General features: G+C 41.2%; 1 protein-coding gene across 1 annotated transcript; it reads right to left on the bottom strand.

Annotated features, from left to right (window-relative positions):
• Positions 1–932: 932 nt before the first annotated feature.
• Positions 933–17,057, bottom strand: slc4a1b (solute carrier family 4 member 1b (Diego blood group)). The gene is made up of 18 exons (XM_049563121.1): positions 17,016–17,057; positions 15,348–15,378; positions 13,101–13,281; positions 12,554–12,689; positions 10,962–11,034; positions 10,666–10,708; positions 10,353–10,537; positions 8,712–8,922; positions 8,378–8,581; positions 8,134–8,282; positions 7,772–7,966; positions 6,891–7,139; positions 5,009–5,098; positions 4,560–4,726; positions 4,209–4,450; positions 3,932–4,101; positions 1,891–2,064; positions 933–1,699 (listed from the first exon to the last, which is right to left on the bottom strand). The coding sequence occupies exons 3-18, from the start codon at positions 13,255–13,257 to the stop codon at positions 1,619–1,621; spliced, it is 2,526 nt and encodes an 841-aa protein (XP_049419078.1). The 5' UTR covers positions 13,258–13,281; positions 15,348–15,378; positions 17,016–17,057; the 3' UTR covers positions 933–1,618.
• Between the last annotated feature and the right edge of the window lie 1,569 nt (positions 17,058–18,626).

Raw genomic sequence — 18,626 nt, 5'->3', positions numbered from 1 at the left:
ATGAGAAAAAAAAACGTCACACAAAACAGCCGGAAAACAACCAATAGGCTTCCTCTTTTTCTTCTTCGTGTGTTTTGGCGGATGTTATACTTCTAGCAACGCTGAGGTTACAAAGCGCCACCCATTGAGCCGAAATGCTGTTGAGCATAGACTGTAAAAAATATAAAATAAATAAAAAACAAACAAACAAAAACAAAACAAAACAAAACAAAACAGAATAAAATAAAATAATAATAACAAAATTGATAAATAAATAAAAAATAAAAATGTGTTGAGCCATAGCACCTTCATTCTTTCCTTGGCTTTTAATGCTAGCTAAATATCTCCCTCAACAAAGCTAATCAACATATTAATACACCCTGATAGACTTGTCTGTACAGTATTTTATTGTACTGCAACTTTGCATGAAATAAATGTGTTAAAGATTTATTTATTTTACCAAAGTGAAAAGTATTTGATGATCAAAATGTCTAAGGAAAAAGTCAGCAGTGGGATCAACTGAAATTTGTCCCACCTTTACTTAGTTTTTTATTTTTTCATTATTATTTATAGAGGGATGACAAGAAGACCCCAACATAACACACAATATAAACTTAAAAAAACATATAATTTTGGCTTTTTACACTACAATATTTTCACTCTAATCTGTATATTTTTGTGGTGATTGATTTTTTTATTTCATGTTTGAGTGCCCTTTTTAAAAGTTCTTGTCTTTATTTTTTGTTAAAACATGTCAGTGTTTTATGAATATTTACAGGGTTTGGTTTGTAAAACACAAGCTATTAGACACAAAACAGTATAACGCTGATTAATGTTCATCCATATTAACACCATAAACATAGAATCTATATCTGCATTTTTCATGACAAAAGCCCTCAATATGTTTTAAAAAGATGAGGTATGATATGTGGGAAATACACCAGACCACACAGTCACAGAGATGGAGAAATTTTATTTGGAAGAATCAAATTCGTTACTTCATCACACTCAAAGTTGAAAGTAAACAAATGCATATTCAATAACCATGCTGGAGAAAATGTCACCACATGGAACCAAACCACACACACACTTTTTGGAGTTGCGTGAAAAAACAACATTTTTGGGGATGGTATACATTTTGTTCTGTGTGACGTACTGGGTTACAAAATCCCTGATCTTGTTTTATTCTATATCTGTGCATGTGGGAGACCCGTACTTTGCTGCCTGAAAACAGTCTGTGACTAAGACTGATGCAGCGGATAACAAACATTGGCTGACCAGTAATGGAGAATCTCACATATAGGTTAAAATGAATATCATTTTTCAAAAGGGCTGGGAAAAATAATAAATGTATAAATCAAAAAAAGGCATTAATAGTAATGTCTAAATGGCATGTAGACTTGTTCCTCCCTTAGGCTCTGCTCACCTTTTATTGTATTTCCCTTTTTGTTTCTGGCCTCTTTTTTTACCATCTATATATTATACTCTAAGTATACTCTGATAGACGACAATAAAGATCAATCTTTAAAAAACATATTTGTGCTCAGGTGGATGAAACATTCATTTGAGCCACATATAAAATAAATATATTCTGTCACAATAAAAGTCTTGCTGGTGTCATAGCTGTCATGGAAGTCATTTACAATGGCATCTGAGTTTCACAGTATACATCCTGCCCCGGCTCCTCCTCAAATGTCACTTTGGCGTCGTCAGCATCCAACTACAAACACAAGACACAGAAAAAAACAGTCCTTAAACCTCATCTCTCTAGAAACTGCATAAGTGGAACTGTTGACGGCAGTAAAAACATAATCAATATGTCACAAAACTTTGGAATAATAGATTATCAACCTGTAAGATAAGACCAAAAGTATACCTCTAAAATCTGGGGATACATGGGTGACCACTTACACATTTCATTTCCAGTTCAGTGAAGACACGGCCGGTCATCAACATGCGTAGAGGGATGGTGAGGATGAGTATGAAGGGCAGTGCGAGGGATGCTGGGCTGGATTTAACGATCCACAAAACTGCCAGGCACACCACCTGGATGATGGTGAATATGTGCATTCGTGCTGTGCTCACCTGTAGCCAACATGTCAAAACATTAGTCAGACAGACATGACAGCACACACTGATACTTTCTGTCTTCTGATGTGATTTAGAGGCTTTAATAGCGGCCAACACATGTGACATAATACAATATGAGTTCATGTGTGAGAGCTGTTGCTCTTAAGTATATTACTCTTAAAAGGGAGCTACACCCACTGGTCTGAGACAGTCCAAAACTTGCCAACATAAACAGCTGTCTCTCAAATCCAAAAACTAGAGTGCTAAAACTCAAATTTACAAATTAAAGCTCATTTGGGTACTAAAAAGAAAACAAGCATTTTGTGGGTCCACAAAGTCAGTCTCTTATTAGTTGTCTATGGAGCAGCTCCAGACCTTATACCCTATGATATCACAAGTTTGAGACGTCCTTTTCTGGTTTCTGGCTTTGAGAGAGAGTTACTCGTGTTCACAAATATTGACTGTACTTTCCTAGGCCATTTTTGAAATTCTAATTTAGGCAATGTTCCCCTTAAACACTTCCTACACAAATACTGTTTATAAGGAGCATTTCCATTTCAACACATTCTCACTCCGGCCTCTTCACATATTGACAATTGGTCATGGACTTGCCACATCCACATACGACGTGCAAGATACCCTGGGTGTGTTGGCTGTTCTCAGACAATGTGTCAAGTTCTGCCTGTTACATGGATTGTCCTCTTTCAAAAATAAACTTCTGTTTTCACAGGAAATTTAATGTTAACATACAGTCTCTTTCAAAATAAAAGCCCTATGGCGGTTCAGCCCTGCAAATTGAGGTTTACTTTTCTTCAACAACTAACGCACATGGTTGGGGTTAGGCAAGAAAAGCATGTTTGGGTTTAGGAAAAAAGAACACGGATTGGCCTCATAATCTTACAGGACACAAACACCACTCTCCCGGGTGAAAGTTAGTGCTTATCCATGCAACCCTAGTTGTACTTTAGCCACCTTAACTTTCGTACTTTTCCCCTTGACACTGCTGAGCACTGTAATGGTGTCTAGCCGAGTGTCATGCAGATGCTAAAAGACGTCTTTTTTCATCAGAGTCTGATGCTGCAAGTCACTGCCCAAATGCTGGATTTCGATGGTTTTGGAGTGAGACCATGTTGTCCATTTACTGCTCTTGACATTGCTGACTTGTCAGAAATTTTGGTTGGCTGTCTCTAAGAAGCTCTCACACACTGAAGCAGAGCCACAAGTCAGATCCCCAAGGTCAGTGCCTTTTTTTCTCACTGCACCTGCACAAAGTGGCAAACTGCGTTTAACACATCATAAAAATGAAAGATGGAAAATATGTAGGCCAGGTCATGCCTCCAAGAAGTGTGCTGGGCTTTGAATCTAATTTTTGTAGTGTCCAAACAGTTGTAGTGCAATTTCCAGGGTGCGTCTCGTGATGCCCAAAAATACTTTTCCCATTAATTTACATGGCGAAAGAGACGTCTCTAAATCAGTGGATACATTTTGTTGAGCAACACAACCCCTCCAACATGAAATGTTCCACTATCAAGATTTGATGTATTCGTTCTGATAACATTTTGAAAGTCTAGAAGAACTGCGCAATTGAATCATTTTATCCCTGTTCAAGTTAGCTGAGCACTAAGCAAGAAGTTAGCTGTTCAGCCATCATAAGTCTCTAGTGTGCCTACTCTATGGGCTGCACAATGCGCAAGTAGTGCCGATAATCCGTGTAATTTTATAAGTGGCAGCTAAACCATTTTGGCTTCATGTGCCACTGAGCAACTCATGGGAATGAACAGGCTTTGGTTTAATTTTGCAGACAATTAACTCGTACAGTATGAGTTAGAATTAAACAACAGCATCATGCACTTTAGTTACCATGGAATCATGAGACTCTTACTTTGGTGGCGTAGGGTTCATCAGGGTGGTATTTCTTAGGGATGAACAGAAGCAGAATACGATCCCACAGCTGGATGCCATTGAGTGATGTAACTCCCATGTAGAGAAAGATCCCAAACAAGGCTGACATGGGAATCAGCTTCAGGATCGGCTCCATCAGGATGGACAGACCTCGACACAAACAGGCATTCAGATAAAGGATAGTGTACTGTGCTTAAAGGACAGATTTGTAGACGCACAGTTGTAGAAAAGTTAATGAATGAATAGACAGCACCTACCAACCAGCAACGCCACCACGATGCCACTGATCCTTTGCTCAATCACCTTCTCAATCACAGGTTTTGTTCCTTTGCTCATTACAGTGAGGGCGTTGGCGTGGGTGACAGATCGCACCGTGGCAGCACTGAGCCACGGCACACCAAATATTGCACTGAGCCCTCCCATGCCGACTAAAATCAGCAAGTCAAAGTGGAACCCAGAGCCTTTGACCATCTTTCTCTCAGGTTTACTCACAATCAGACTGTTGACAGACGCAACACATGAATCAAGTTTCGTTAAAGACAGGACATGTCATGTTTTCTAAGGTTGGTAACTCAGCGAGTGACATTGTTGAGATGTTATCAACTCACGTTGTGATCTGAGACTCAAGGAAGATCAGAATGAAGACGAGCAAGGCTGGGACACAGCAGGCGCACATCACCCACACAGGAAAAGTCTTGTGCTCTCCAAAGGGGTTGATGAGCCAGCCTCTTTTGGCTGGGTTAGACACCGTCAGACCTTTGGGAACCACTAGTTTCTGCAGAGAAAACGGCACCAGGTACTTTCTGATTAAGTCTATTAAATCTAACAAGTGTTAAAGGATAGGTTCAGAATTTTTCTCTCTCTTCTGTCTTAAATCAACAGAGCCCATATGTGCAATAAAACAGGTTTTGCCAAATGTTCACACTGGCCCTCAAAAGCTGTGCACAACAGAGCCTTGTTTTAAAACATTAAAAAAAATGTTGAACCTGTCCTTTAACATATGTGAATTATGCATGTATTCAGCATAGAAACTGGAAATTTAGACTGATGAGCCAACCTGAGTGTAGGTATCATTAATGTTGTAGTCCACGACAATCATGAGGAAAATGGCAATAGGCACACCGAAGTCACCAAGCAGACGTCTGATCTGGTAAACACAGATAAGATCAACGATTAACAGGTTACAATTTTAACTGAAGATACCAAAAATGGGTGACGTCTGGACTTTATATTAAGGTAGTGACCAGGTAGTGGCAGCATGCGTTCAAGACGAAGCTACAAAAAACATTCATCATCATAAGCAGAAATAATTGCGCTCATTTTTCAAGCTAGCGAGGGTTGTGGTTGTGACTACAGTATGAAAAGTAGACAACCTAATGCATCCATTGGTACCAACTGTGTCAGCATAGCTTGTTGGGGTCCCAAATTTGGCCTAACTTGGGCAAGGGAACAACGAGCATGGTCATTTTTAAAAGGGGTCTGTTGAATTCTCACCTCAAAATATCTGAATGAGCATGGGTTCTATGAGTACCCACAAGTCTCCACCAAACTTGACAAGGCTTCTTCTTTGTAAATGTTTTCTTTCTTTTAATCAATGCACTCCTAACGATTTTAATGATTTTTAATGATTCTGACTTTAATAATGATTTTGTGATGCTGAGTATCCTGCCCAGTGATGCCATGTCATATGTTATATGTTATATGTCATGTCCACACTCCTGCAAATGAATTGCCCCATTGGGGACAAAAATAAAAATAAAGTTCTACAGATCTAAAGTTCATTCTAAAGCTGTAAATTTGTCTTTTTAGGGAAAAGGGCAGTCAGCCTATTGGATGAACAATGAATTGTAGCCTATAGGCCCGTTTCCACTGAAGAAGTTCCTTGTACTAGGCTCTGGATGTGACGTAATTGTTGCGCGACCATTTTGACCAGGGCGACACGGCAAAGAAACAAACAAAGAACAACAAAGAAGAAGAAGCCATTGCCATAAAATGCCAGCCACGCCTGGACCTCTTCGTCGGTCCATTTGTCGTAAGATTTGTCTTCCTTTTCTTGCTTTTCTTCTTACGACTCCTTTTAAAATGCGACTCCTCGTCTGCTGAGTTTTAAAAATGCCGGCTTTTTTGTCGCTTTCTGTTGCCGTCATATCCCTCCTTGAGTATATCCAATCAGCACCAAGTAAACCCAAACCCCACCCAGGAGTTTTTCGGGGCCGTTCTGAGTACCTACTCCGAGGCAGGGACTTGTTTAGCCCCTGTAAAAGTTCCAGAACTCTGTCCTTCGGGGTTGGTTCCTGCGGTGGAGACACGCACCAACGGCCCCGGCCCCATAAAATTACCCCGAAGTTCCTGCAGTGGAAACGGGCCTTATAACATATATAACATACATAACATATAACTGTGCCGATACTAGTCTATACACGTCTACGATTGGAAAGTCTATACACAAGTTTATCAGTGGGCAGATCCTTAACTCTTAAAATCAAATTCCTGAAATTTAGTTATGGCTTTTAACTTTGGTGTGCCACCCCAAGATTTTCAATGGCCCCATCCAGCCAACCCTATGAAAAATTTCTGGGGGGCCACTGGACATAATGCCAAGCCGACAAAGCTCATAAAGTATGAGAGTGAATTTGGAGTTGGCTTTTACTTTTACATTCACTGAAGGAGAGGATGACAAGCAACACAGAGTTGGCATGTCTGCTGTCAGGGGTGCGCCTGCGATTAGCTTAAGTAGTTTACCAAACATTTGTTTACAATACAACAAATGTAACATTCTAACAATAGTTGCTTGCCATGTACATACAAGCAGTGTAGGGAAGAGCGTTGTACACAAACACTTAGTGATAATTCCTGGATAGTTTACCCTTTAACACTTGATTATATAGATAACCTGTTCAGTCTTTACTGAAACAAAGTGGCCCGTGGACCCAACTCACCTTTCCAGGAAGAAAAGTGCCGTTCTTGAACTGTCGCAGGAAGTAAGCAATGAAGAAGCAGCCCAACATGAGGCACATGGAGAGCAGGGCTGTGTTGGGGTAAGCTGGCTTGATGGTGTTGATGAAAACAGTCGTGTTGCCAGTAGCATTGTCATAGACAGTCACCTCTTCCACCCTGAAGTGCCAGGGATTCTCCAGAGTGTCATTCAGATGATCGTAATTCAGAACCAGAGGATGAGCTTTAAAGATCTACAGAGAGGTCAGCAGAGAACAGACGGAGAAAGATGAGAATCTGGCCATGAGAGGCAGCGCTGTAATTCAGAGGTGGGGCAAAGTCTTATTTTGCAAGTCACAAGTAAGTCTCAAGTTTCAAGTCCCAAGTCCTGAACTTTGAGTTTGGAGTCTTAAACAAGTTAGAATGTCCTCTTGACCATACATTTACAGAACTCCTGAGCTCTTTTTATTCCAAATTTGTTGGAAGTTGTTGCTTCTCTGTCTGTAAATTTCGAACCGCATGTCTTGCATCCTGCTACCTGTTTTTGTTGACCACCACATAGTTTTTGTCCACAAGCACAAATGATCTTTGGAAAAACTTGATTAGATGCTTTCTAAATAACATACTTTTTCATCTTTGGGTTTGAGGGAAAGTGTCTAGTATTTTCAAGTCAAAAGGCTCACATCCAAGGGAAGTCACAAGTCATTGTTTTTAAAGTCCAAGTCAAATTGCAAGTCTTTGTTGAACTTGTCAAGTCACATCTAAAGTCATTGTATTTTTACTGAGTCTGACTGAAGTTTACACCTCTACTGTATTCACATACATTCAAAGGTGTCTGATCTCATTTGGACAGGTGAAACGTGTGAAATGGATGATGATGGTTTACCCTCCCGAGCTTGGCAAAGGTTTCATAGATGAAGATGAGGGAGATGAGGATGGAGAAGATTTCCTGGGTGAAGCGGGAGATGAAACGCACCAGGAAGCTGCCCTCAAAGGCCACAATGACCACCACAATGATGACCAGCCACACGCCTACCCACACTCTCCCCACAATGTACTCAATGTCCTGGGACTGGCAGAACTGAATGGAGGAAACTGGGGGTGAGCTGAACTCTGATCAAGCAAATGAATTAAAGAAACAATGGACTTTGGTATTTGAAAATGTAGTAGGTATCACAAAGCGATCACTTCACTTGGTTCATAAGAGACTCTACAGTTCACCTGCATATGGATATAATTGTAACTTACGGCAAAGAAGGCTTCCTCAAACACGAGCAGCGGACCAGAGAAACCAATAACCAGGACGGGCTGGGCAGCAACGAAGCAGAAGATGATACCCTGAATGCTGGTGGAAATGAGGAGCTCTGAAACACCCATCATGTCGTCCACCTTATCAGCTATGATGGCAAAGATGATGGCAAAATATTATTATCGCATGTGACAGCAATGCTGTGTCGCATACAAACAAACTAACTAACTAATGCTCATGTACCCAGCAGTCCTCCAAAGGTGATGGCAGGAGACAGGGCGGCAAAGTAGATGAAGATGATAGCAGCAAGGACCTGGGCGTTTAGCGCATCTGTTATGTCACTCTTGTAGTGCTGGTAGCGTCTCCTTATGTCTTTCATCATCCCGCCAAATGGGCGACCCGTACGGGCCAGAGGGTCTTCAGGTGGAGGACCAGTAGAGATGGAAACTGGAGGGGGGGGAACGATTTTAATCTAATGTGAATACTATAAATTGAAAATAGGAAACAGCTTCTGGAAATATCATATCATTTCTCTGACTGATACTGTAGTTCTGGGTGTGTATTGGTAATATTTCACCTTTTCGAGGTTTGAACTCTGTGGCGACAGCGAGCTCAGAGGACTGGCACCTGTCCTGCAGGAGTTTCTTCTGAAAGTTGATAATAGAGCTGAGCATCGTTTCGTCCTGGATCTCTGTGGGCGGGATGACGATACTGCAGTCCATGAAGTCGGCAACAGCATCTGTCAGCTCGCGGGGGCTCTTTGCCTTTAATGCTGCCTGATTGAACACCTGGGATGGAGAGAGTGGAGGGGATATTAGGCTGCACATTGCAAGATCAGAGAGCGTTTGACAAGTCTTTGGTGGAGAGGCTCTTTTTTTGTCTGTGCTAGTTTTGCCACAATAAATCCTGCGTGGCCAAAGATATTCTCTGGGCAGCATCTGAACCATCTAAATTATAAGATAAGTGTGTTTATCATAGTGTTGTCATCCTTGAATCATGAACTTGGACTCAATCGTGACATAAATCATGATGACTAAAATCAGGGCTTTACTTAGACTTGTTCAGCAAGTTCAATTTAGACCATGAGGCTGTCCTTCCCCATAAAACGACCCCATAGGTCCTTTGTACGAGCTGCTTGTTATGACCCACATTTACATTTATTGTTAGGCTGCCACCCCCAGTAGCTTTAGTAATTATTATGGGAGCAAATGAGGAAGTTAGATGATGAAATATTTAGAGCGACAGAGTCAGCGTAGGGAGAAGGTTGGGGTGGATAGACAGGTTAAAAAACACAGGACTTTGGCCCAGGAGACCGCTGCTTGTGTCCTGTGTGAAAACAAAAGACAATACTAATTTATTTTAAGCCAAATCTTGACCTTTTCCCAACCTAGCCAAGTAGTTTTATTGCCTAAACCTTACATTTAGAAAAAAGAAAAGAAGCCAGCACTCACAAATGTCCTTTTGGTTTATTAAATTTACCAAAAGGACATTTGTGAGTGCTGGCTTCTTTTCTTTTTTCTGCTGCTTTTGGCCGTGCACCTGTTGAGTGGATTTATTTTTGAGAGTGCTTGCTTCTTTCCTATGTGATTCTAAACCTTACATTTGCCATGTGTTTAAAGCTCTGACTGTTAACGGTCATATATGTGGTTTTTGTGTTGATCTCCTGCTGCCAGTCTGGGAGCTAATTTAGCAAACACTCCTGTGGGTTGTATCAGAGGGTAGGAAGCAACCCAGTCTCACTTCCAAGTCGTCGAAATCTGGCGCTTGGGCAGTGACTTACGTCGTCAGACATGGACAAAAAAGCCGTCCTTAGTAGTTATAGTTTAATGCTGCTCGGTGGTGTTAGGTGGAAACGTGGTGGACAAAAACGAAAGTTAAGGCAGTGAAAGTCCGAGTTGAGTAGGTGGAAGTGGAGGTGGATGGGTCCAACAAACATCAACCTTCACCAGAGACAGTGGTGTTCACGTCCTGCAAGCTTGTGAAGCCAAACCCTGTTGTTCTTTTCAAAACCTACCATGAGATTTTGTTGCCTAAACCCAGCTATATGTGTTAGCTGAAGGAAAAAAAACATCAATTCGCACATTGATCTCACTTCTATAGTGAATTAAATAGTAAAAGTAAACTACTCCCCATTTTTCCCTCGAGGTTCCCTGTGGTCCCTGCACCCCTGGTTGAGAACCGTTGACTTTGAGGACTTGTTGCCTGGTGGCTAACTCACTTTATCTGCCATTAGTGCTGCCATAGCACGGCCAGTCTCGCAGTAGTTCATGTCAGTCTTGTTGGGGCCAATCAGGGCAAAGACAAAGCGTACGGGCACCGGGGCCTCCAAGGCAGAGTCGAGCACCGCCGCTTCCTTCAGACGCACAAACACGACTGTGGGCCTTTCCAGAAACTCCAACGCTCCTGGTTCAAAGATTGTATTCATAGATGAACCCACACATGTACGTAAAGGATGCATACAAACACTTGTGTAGCAACACACAGACACATTTTGTACTCCAGATCTTGTATGAAAACAAATGCCGGCTTACCCACTAGCACCATGGTGGCCTCCACGCTGTCAGAGTCATCTCTCTGAAGGAACGCAGAATAAGCAGATCTAGTTAGCAAACATCAGACTTTCCCATCTGCATCATCATCGTCATCACTATATCTCAAAAATTATATTTTCAAAGTGTAGCTTGGCTTGATAATCTGTGCTGCTTGGACTTTCTAAATGTTCTGACACAAGAAGTCACTTTGATCTTTGTCATTGTTTGACATGTGTCGTGATATCAGACGTTATCACCAATGACACATGGATAATCTCATCAGCAGAAGAACTCACCCTGTCTTTGACTGAAAACTTCTGCAGGTCCACCCCGTCAGTTAGGGCTTGTCTCTCTGGGTCGTCTGATTGGCTGAAGAGAAAAAACAACACGTCTTTGGCTGTGTCAGACTGAAGACTGAGTGATTGTGAGGGCAATTAAATTATTCTCTGGTAATCTGCTGTCCAGGACAAAGTTGATTGTGTCTACATAAATCTGCCCAAACACTCATTCAGCAAAATAGGTGATTATGTGATGATGAGCAGGGATGAAACACAAGCCAAGTGTTAGTGATGTGTCCAATGAGTCAGCTTATTGAGCCAACACATTCTCACTCCGAACTCATCACATATCAACGTTTTCCATGCCGAGATACAATGTGCAAAGTACCCTTAGTGCATTGGTTGTTGATGTTCTGGGACACCGTGTCAAGTTCTCTTCTTTCAAAATACACTTCTGTTTTCACAGGAAATTTAACATTTACATATAGTCTCTTTCAAAAAAAAAACAAAAAAAACGCACTACGTCAGTACAACAATGTGAATTGATGCTTTTTTTTCTCCAACAACTAACTCATGTGGTTGGGTTTAGGAAAAAAGAACAGGCTTTGGCTTTACAATCTTAAGGGACACAAACACCACTCTCCCAGGTGAAAGTCAGTGTTTGTTGGACCCATCCACCACCCCTCCCACACAACCCATTCGGACATTCTCCACCTTAACTTTTGCTCTTGTCCCGCCGCGTGTTCCCCACATGCAATGCCGATGTCTTTTTTTGGCGGTGTCTGATGCTGCAAGTCATTGCCCAAGCGCTGGATTTGACGACTTCAGAGTAAAACCGGGTTGATTGAGCCAACTGCTTTCAGGGAACTATGGGTTTTTGGTTTGCTATTGTTTTCTTAATTGAATGCAAGGCTGAATGATAGGATCACCCTATAACATATTTGTTAAATACGATCCAATCTCACTTTGGTAATAACACTAAGAGCAAAGCATGCTAAGATATGTGTATGCTGCGCTGTTCAATTCTGATAGATTTTTGTGAAAAAAAAAGAAAAAAGCATACATAATAAATCACTGACTAAACAAGGAAAATGTTGTTGTGAAGCTGCCGTAGTGTGGAGAATATCCATTCCCATCCTGCTGTGTACTCTCAATAAGAGTGATGCAACCACCACACATTAAACCCTCATGCTACACATCCATGGTTTGCAGAAACGCACAACGCCAACATTTATTCTGGCAACTGGGTTGAAACTTCTGTGATCTCTGATCTGAATTCCACATAAGTTTTAATTTAGATTCCTTTTCTTATTGGACAAAAACTTGAAAACACAATGACAGTATATCCCCTTTTAGAGTGCAAAGTCCCAGGTAACAACAGTACACGTCGATCACCTTTAATAAAGACTTACAGACACAATGGTTTTGTGGTCAGAGACGCTGTTTCATAATTACAGGTTTGATCTCAACAATAGTTACGTGTTTTGTTCAGCCGTGTCTGAGCAAGATGCTTGAAATTACCTGCGGCTTTAGATAACAGCATCAGCTAAAAGCCTAAATGTAGGTCATTTATGTTTGAGTCACTGTTGGGTGATGTCTTGGAGGGATACCTGCGGTTCTGAAGCAGAGCTTTGAGCACTCCCTCCCGGTCCCCAGGTCTGATCTCCTTCTTGTTTACCATCTCGGTGACCATCTTCTCTGCGATGCTGGCCAGTGTTCGCTCCACGCAGTCGAAAATTGTCACCCCTTTGACAAAGGAACATATTCAGAGGTAATCATAAAGAGGAGGAGTGTGGTGTGTTTGTGGTTTGAGGGGAGGTTGAGAGCAGTAAAGACGTGCTGAGAGTCCCAGAACCTGCTGGGTGTGAAGGGTTTGGCACTCTCATAGTAAAACACACTCTCAGAGAAAACATAGCTGGGTAGTTTTATTTATAATAATACATTTTTAATTATATTTTGGGACAATGTAACTGAAGCTGTCAGGGACATGTATGTTGGAGTAAAAAAGTATATTTCCCTCTTAAAGTACTTAAGTAGAAGTATAAAGTGGAATTAGTTAATTATATGTACTTTATTTGGCACCACTGAAAATAATTATATGTAGACGGATTGATTTATATTTTAAAAAACTCCTGTTTTGATTGATTGTCCTCTGACCTGTGTTCATGGTGCGTCGGAGCTGGATGAGGCTCTTGAAGGTGAGGTAGGAGATGCTGGAGGATGCCCACACCCCAGACTGAGGGTCGAAGCTCTCCTCGTAGCCCGCCCATCGGCCCGTTTCCTGCCAGTAGGTCTGCTGCTTCTGGTCCTTCATTACCTCCTTCAGCTCCACGCACCTCTGAAGGCCCAGAGAGAAGCAGATGTAAACACAGGCTGATATGGACATGAATGTGGGACACAGGCACAAAACATCCTTATGAGACGGAGTGAAGATCTGGACGGGTCAGGTGGATGAATTAAACTCGCACCTCCCACAATTACAGCCTAAACATGTGGTCTCATAACTGTGGTTTCAGTGGTCACTTCCTACTTGTCTGTGTCACTGTGAGTGAATATTTTGTCTCTGTTTAACCTGAAAATGGAAAGTCTAAAGACAAATATCAATAAATGTGGGTTATTTTTAGATGAAAGTATAAGTGCACATTATTTCAAGTCTGTCTTAAAGGAATACTTCACCCACAAAATGATCTTTTTGATTTGATTTTTTATCTTTGTTACACACCCCATGTTATGTTGAATTTGTAAAAAAAAAAAACAAAAACAACTGTGAATGAAAAATTGAAAAATGGAGAAAACTCAAGTCCCATTTCCACGAAGCAGTACAGTTCAGTTTGGTACAGTACACTTTTTTTCCGTTTCCACTGTGAAAAGTTATATGTAGATAAAGGCCTATATCCCAATCCTCACCCAGAGAAAAAAGAAGTGCTGTGGAGCGTTGTTCCTATGGGCTCCGGCAACACTAAACCCCTGAGCTTGCCTGAGAAGGACAAAATGCACAAACCAGCTATTTTTAAATATCCCATGGAGAGAGACTCTCACTGCAGCCTATTACACTTAATTCTGAAAAGGGGGCCGGGCAGCCTCGTTCTGTGGACGATAAATGAGGTGCAGACTGATAAAGGAGGAAATACAATGAGTGCTGGACGGAGCAGTGAGTGACAACAACCCCGCCCACATTAAGAGTACTGTTTGCGGTGGAAACACTAGGGTCTAGTCACCAAGTCTGAAGGGTTACTTTTGGTTCCAAAGGTACCATACTGAAAGTGTTTGGTGGAAATGGGGCTTTAATGTATTTAAGTAAATGGGGGCATTTAACAACAGCAAAACTATATCAAAACTTCTGTTTACAAACTCTCACACAACTCGTGTGAGATACCATCAAGATTTTTCTTTTTGTTTTTGGATTCTCCGTTCATTGTGGTGGCATGCAAAATCAAAAACAAAACTTTTCTCTACGAATTCAACGTAGCACAGGGTGAGTAATTGACGGACATATAATCATTTTGTGGGTGAAGTATTCCTTTAAAGCAGCACGCACATGCCCATATGTCTATTGAAAGGGTTGTTGGTTGCTGTAGTTGCTCCTCCTGTCTTACAGTTACAGTATTTTTAGTACCAAATTATTTTGGTCTTTTTCTTAGTGTCCCTCTGAGGCAGCTTAACAAAGTACCACTATCCAGGAAAACACATAGATGGAGTTTGGTGCTAAAAAGCCTGTATTTTTAGAAGATACTCTCTTGATCTGATTAACTCCTGCTTGCTTCAGTTGAACTCTAGAAGTCATTTATTTACATTTTCAGGGTATATATGAGGGTTGTTTTCAGAGTGACTTGAAAAACTGTGACCATATCTTTCACCTATAAATACGGTGATGATTATTTCTACCACTACAAATATTTTGATGTATTGGTAGCTGTAATGCAGATGATGCATTATGAATTATGAAGAGAGCTGCAGAGATATAACTGTGCGTTCCTTATGGCCCCTCACAGAGACACCTTCTCGCCACAGAACAGGATCAGATAAAACCACGCTCACGCTTCACCACATCATGAAAACACTGATGATATTTTGGGTGTTGTTTTCCACTGAAGTGTCACATGAAACTAATGTAATTCCATCTTGGCAGCATCAGTGTGGGTATGGATCAGGCTCATGTGGAAAAGTGATGTTCAGGTGACACTTCTCTGTGTGTGTGTCTATAAGGTAAACATGTTGGCTGTGTCCCGCCTCATCAGCCAGCAGGCTCCAGGCTCTCTGGGCCACTGCTCGTTTCCGGTGGGGACATGAATGATGGCTTGCCCTGGACGTGTTTGGACTGTCAATATGAGTCGTGTGCCTGGAGTGGGGATACACTTTGTGTGTGTGTGTGTGTGTGTGTGTGTGTGTGTGAGTGTGTGTTACCTGTCACTCTGCACGTTGGTGTTCCAGGCAGCTGGAACAGAGACAATGGCCCCAGTTAAAAAATCACTTTGGTTTTCAACACTTAGACTTTTTTCCAACAACATGTAACTGAGAGTGTGTTCCCCATATGACCCCATTTTAATTTTGTAAAATTTGAATAAAATGTGTGTGTTTGGGCAATCCAGAAATGATGTGGTTCATCTTAAATGTTCTTGTCAAAAGCTTTGCTGCAAAGAGTTAAAGAATAAACTAAATGCATGAGCGACTGAATGCTTAAATTTGCAGTAAGGACATAAATTGTGTGGGGAAATATGGATCCAAGGGGTGGGTCAGTCTTATGTAAGATATCTCCAGAGTGTCCATTTTATCTCAGATGAGACTGGAGCGCCGAAGTTGTCTGTGACAACAGAAAAATTTATTTCCAAAACACAGCTGAGCAAAGGGGTGGAAGATTCAGATCAGACCGACGAGACTCTGTCTGCACTGCATGCATGCAAGTGTATGTGGATGTGTGTGTCTGTGTGAGTGCATGTGTGTGTGCATATGTGAATCATCAAGTACACATTTGCATGTTTTTATATGTGCAATGAATCGGTATAAATTATTACATTGGTGCAGGTGCAGATGTGTCAAATATAATATATACTTGTGTGTGTCTCAAATGCAGTGCCAGACCTGACACATTTTGTGTCCGAGGCAAGCTGACCCTGGCAACTCCTTCACATCCCCAAATAAATATTAAAGGTGTTATTTTCTGTTATATGTTTTGTATTAATTACTAGAACGAGAGCTAATTAGCTAATCTAATTTTCTTTTTTATTAAAAATCAATTTCTAATTGAGGAGGTGGGGGGTGGCGGCACCCTAGTTATATCCGCCACTGCTCAAATGACATTGAGATGACAAAATATTTCTCACTGTTAATTATATCTAATAGTTTTTTAGGCACCAAATATGGTTGTCTTTGGTGCAATGTGTTGCTGTTTTTCCAGTGATGACAGCGATATAAAAAGCAATTGCTATTTAACGAGACATTGCTGCATTTCCTGCCAGTATTGTGCCCCAAAAACTGGATATTTTAAGCCAAAACATGGTTTTGCATGCAAATATGCATCTGTGTGTGAGAATATAACTATTCATTTTAACAACTTAGCAAAATTTAAGTGCACGTGTAAAATTTCCTCTGCAAATTCAGACAAATTCCCCCACATTGCATGTTTGTCTTTTTAAATCTCGCTAAGTTGACACATTAAATTTGAGCATCACTCTTACACACTTATGTACTTATAGTACTGTAACATATCTAACTGGACCTGCTGTGTAGTCTTGAAGATGTTTCACTCCTCAGGCTCAATGACTCGTGTGTCACCTCATGACTCGGATCACTGAGAGCTTCCATAGTATTGCTATGCATGTTGTAATGACTGTTAAATTATCAATGAATGAAATCTGTCAGCGTCCATCCCTCCTGGCTCTGTCTTTCTTAGAAAGTGTATGCAAAGCTCTGCAGTTCATAAATTCAGTAAGACTAAACATAAAGTCCTGAACTTAACTCTTTGCAAATCACCTTCCTGCAGCTCTGACCATAAGACAATCAACAGTTTCCATATTGTTCATGTATTATTGCACAGATACCATTTATAGCTCTAGCAGAAAAGGTAACACTTACCTCCTGCAGGCACTCAGCAGTGACAAGTGACTGACCCCGGAGTGCCAAAAAAGCGTGACTTTATAAACACCACCTCTTTAAAGCTGCCTGTGTGTGTACGTGTGTGTGCATGCTGCCTGATAATGGGTGGGACTAACACACACACACACACACACACACACACACACACACACACACACACACACACACACACACACACACACACACACTTGGACATGCACATTCTCCTTTTCTGTGAACCACATGTCCATCAGAGCAATGTGTCCTGTCTCACCCATAATATTGATAGTAAATACAGTGACTTGGTATGAGCAGGGAACCAGTCGCACTGTGTCTTTATCCAACCAGCATCTTATCGTATTTAATGTCTGTGTTTGTGAGAACAACAAAGGCTTGGATTACAGTGGCGGGCCTGCACATTCACCTTCAACACCATCGGGGAGGAAAGTGAAACTTCTGATGCAGGTGCCTTTCATCTGCTCCTCTTCCTCTCCGTTTACAAGGGTCAGCATCTTCTGACCAGGCCTAAGTCATGGCAGTTTTTCAACACATTATTTGTAACCTGTACATGAGAGCGTGACACTGAACTTGGTGGCAAAAAACTTAAGCGGAGTTACCCTTTAAAAAGGGATGCAGGAGAAGCCATCTGCTTCATTTTTACTCTGTTCAAATGAAAAAAAAACCCCACAGAAAATACTGAAACTCTGTCTTTTAAATTCTTTAGTGACATTCGGATGTTCTTTTCGTTAAAGAGTTATTCCATAGATGAAGTAACCTTCATACTGTAATTGTATCTCTGGTAGAGATTTTACCTGAGATATCATACATACTTACTGTATACATTTACACATGCATGGCTGCACACGTGCATACATACACAGTGTATTTAAACCCATTTGCAGTCCGATAGAAGCATGTTTTTAGGAGAGACTTAACCAAAGCCAGTGACTCAGACAGCCTTATATCCTCGGGCAGGTCATTCCAGAGCGTCAGGGCCCTGATTGCAAAAGCTCTGTCCCCTTTGGTCTCCAGACTGGACTCTGGGACAAGCAGAAGACCTCTGCCTGAGGATCTCAAACGACGCAAAGGTGGTCGTACTTCTTGGTTTTGGATAAAAGCCTTGCGGCTGCTTTCTGAGCAGTCTAAAGTCGTTGCAAGATTTTTTGATCAAAGCATGTATAACATTTTCTGTATCTCTAAAAGTTAAAATAGATCTTATCATTCTAGCAATATTTCTGAGGTGATAAAAGCGTGGTTGGACAACCTTAGTGGCATGTTGTCCAAAACATAAATTACTATCAGACATGACGCAAAGATTTCTTGCAACAGGCTTTATGTGTTGTGACAGGTAACTTCTTACATTGTCAGCTGCTGCTTTATAACTGTCCCTGTTTCCAAATGGTTCTAGTCATCCATAGTTTCTGGTGGTGAAAAGATATAACTCTCCACATGTCCTGACCCCAACAAGATGGCGGTATGGTTGCTCCTCCTGAGCAAGAAAAATATGTATTGTTAATTTTGGGTAAACTGTCCTTTTAAGTCCAATTTAAAGTAAGTAAGTAAAAGCACGTAAGTATTAGCAAAATGTAATTTTAGTATCCTAAGTACAGG

This window comes from Epinephelus fuscoguttatus, linkage group LG20, assembly GCF_011397635.1.
Source record: "Epinephelus fuscoguttatus linkage group LG20, E.fuscoguttatus.final_Chr_v1".
NCBI classification, from domain to species: domain Eukaryota; kingdom Metazoa; phylum Chordata; class Actinopteri; order Perciformes; family Serranidae; genus Epinephelus; species Epinephelus fuscoguttatus.
This window is presented reverse-complemented; position numbering and strand designations above follow the sequence as displayed.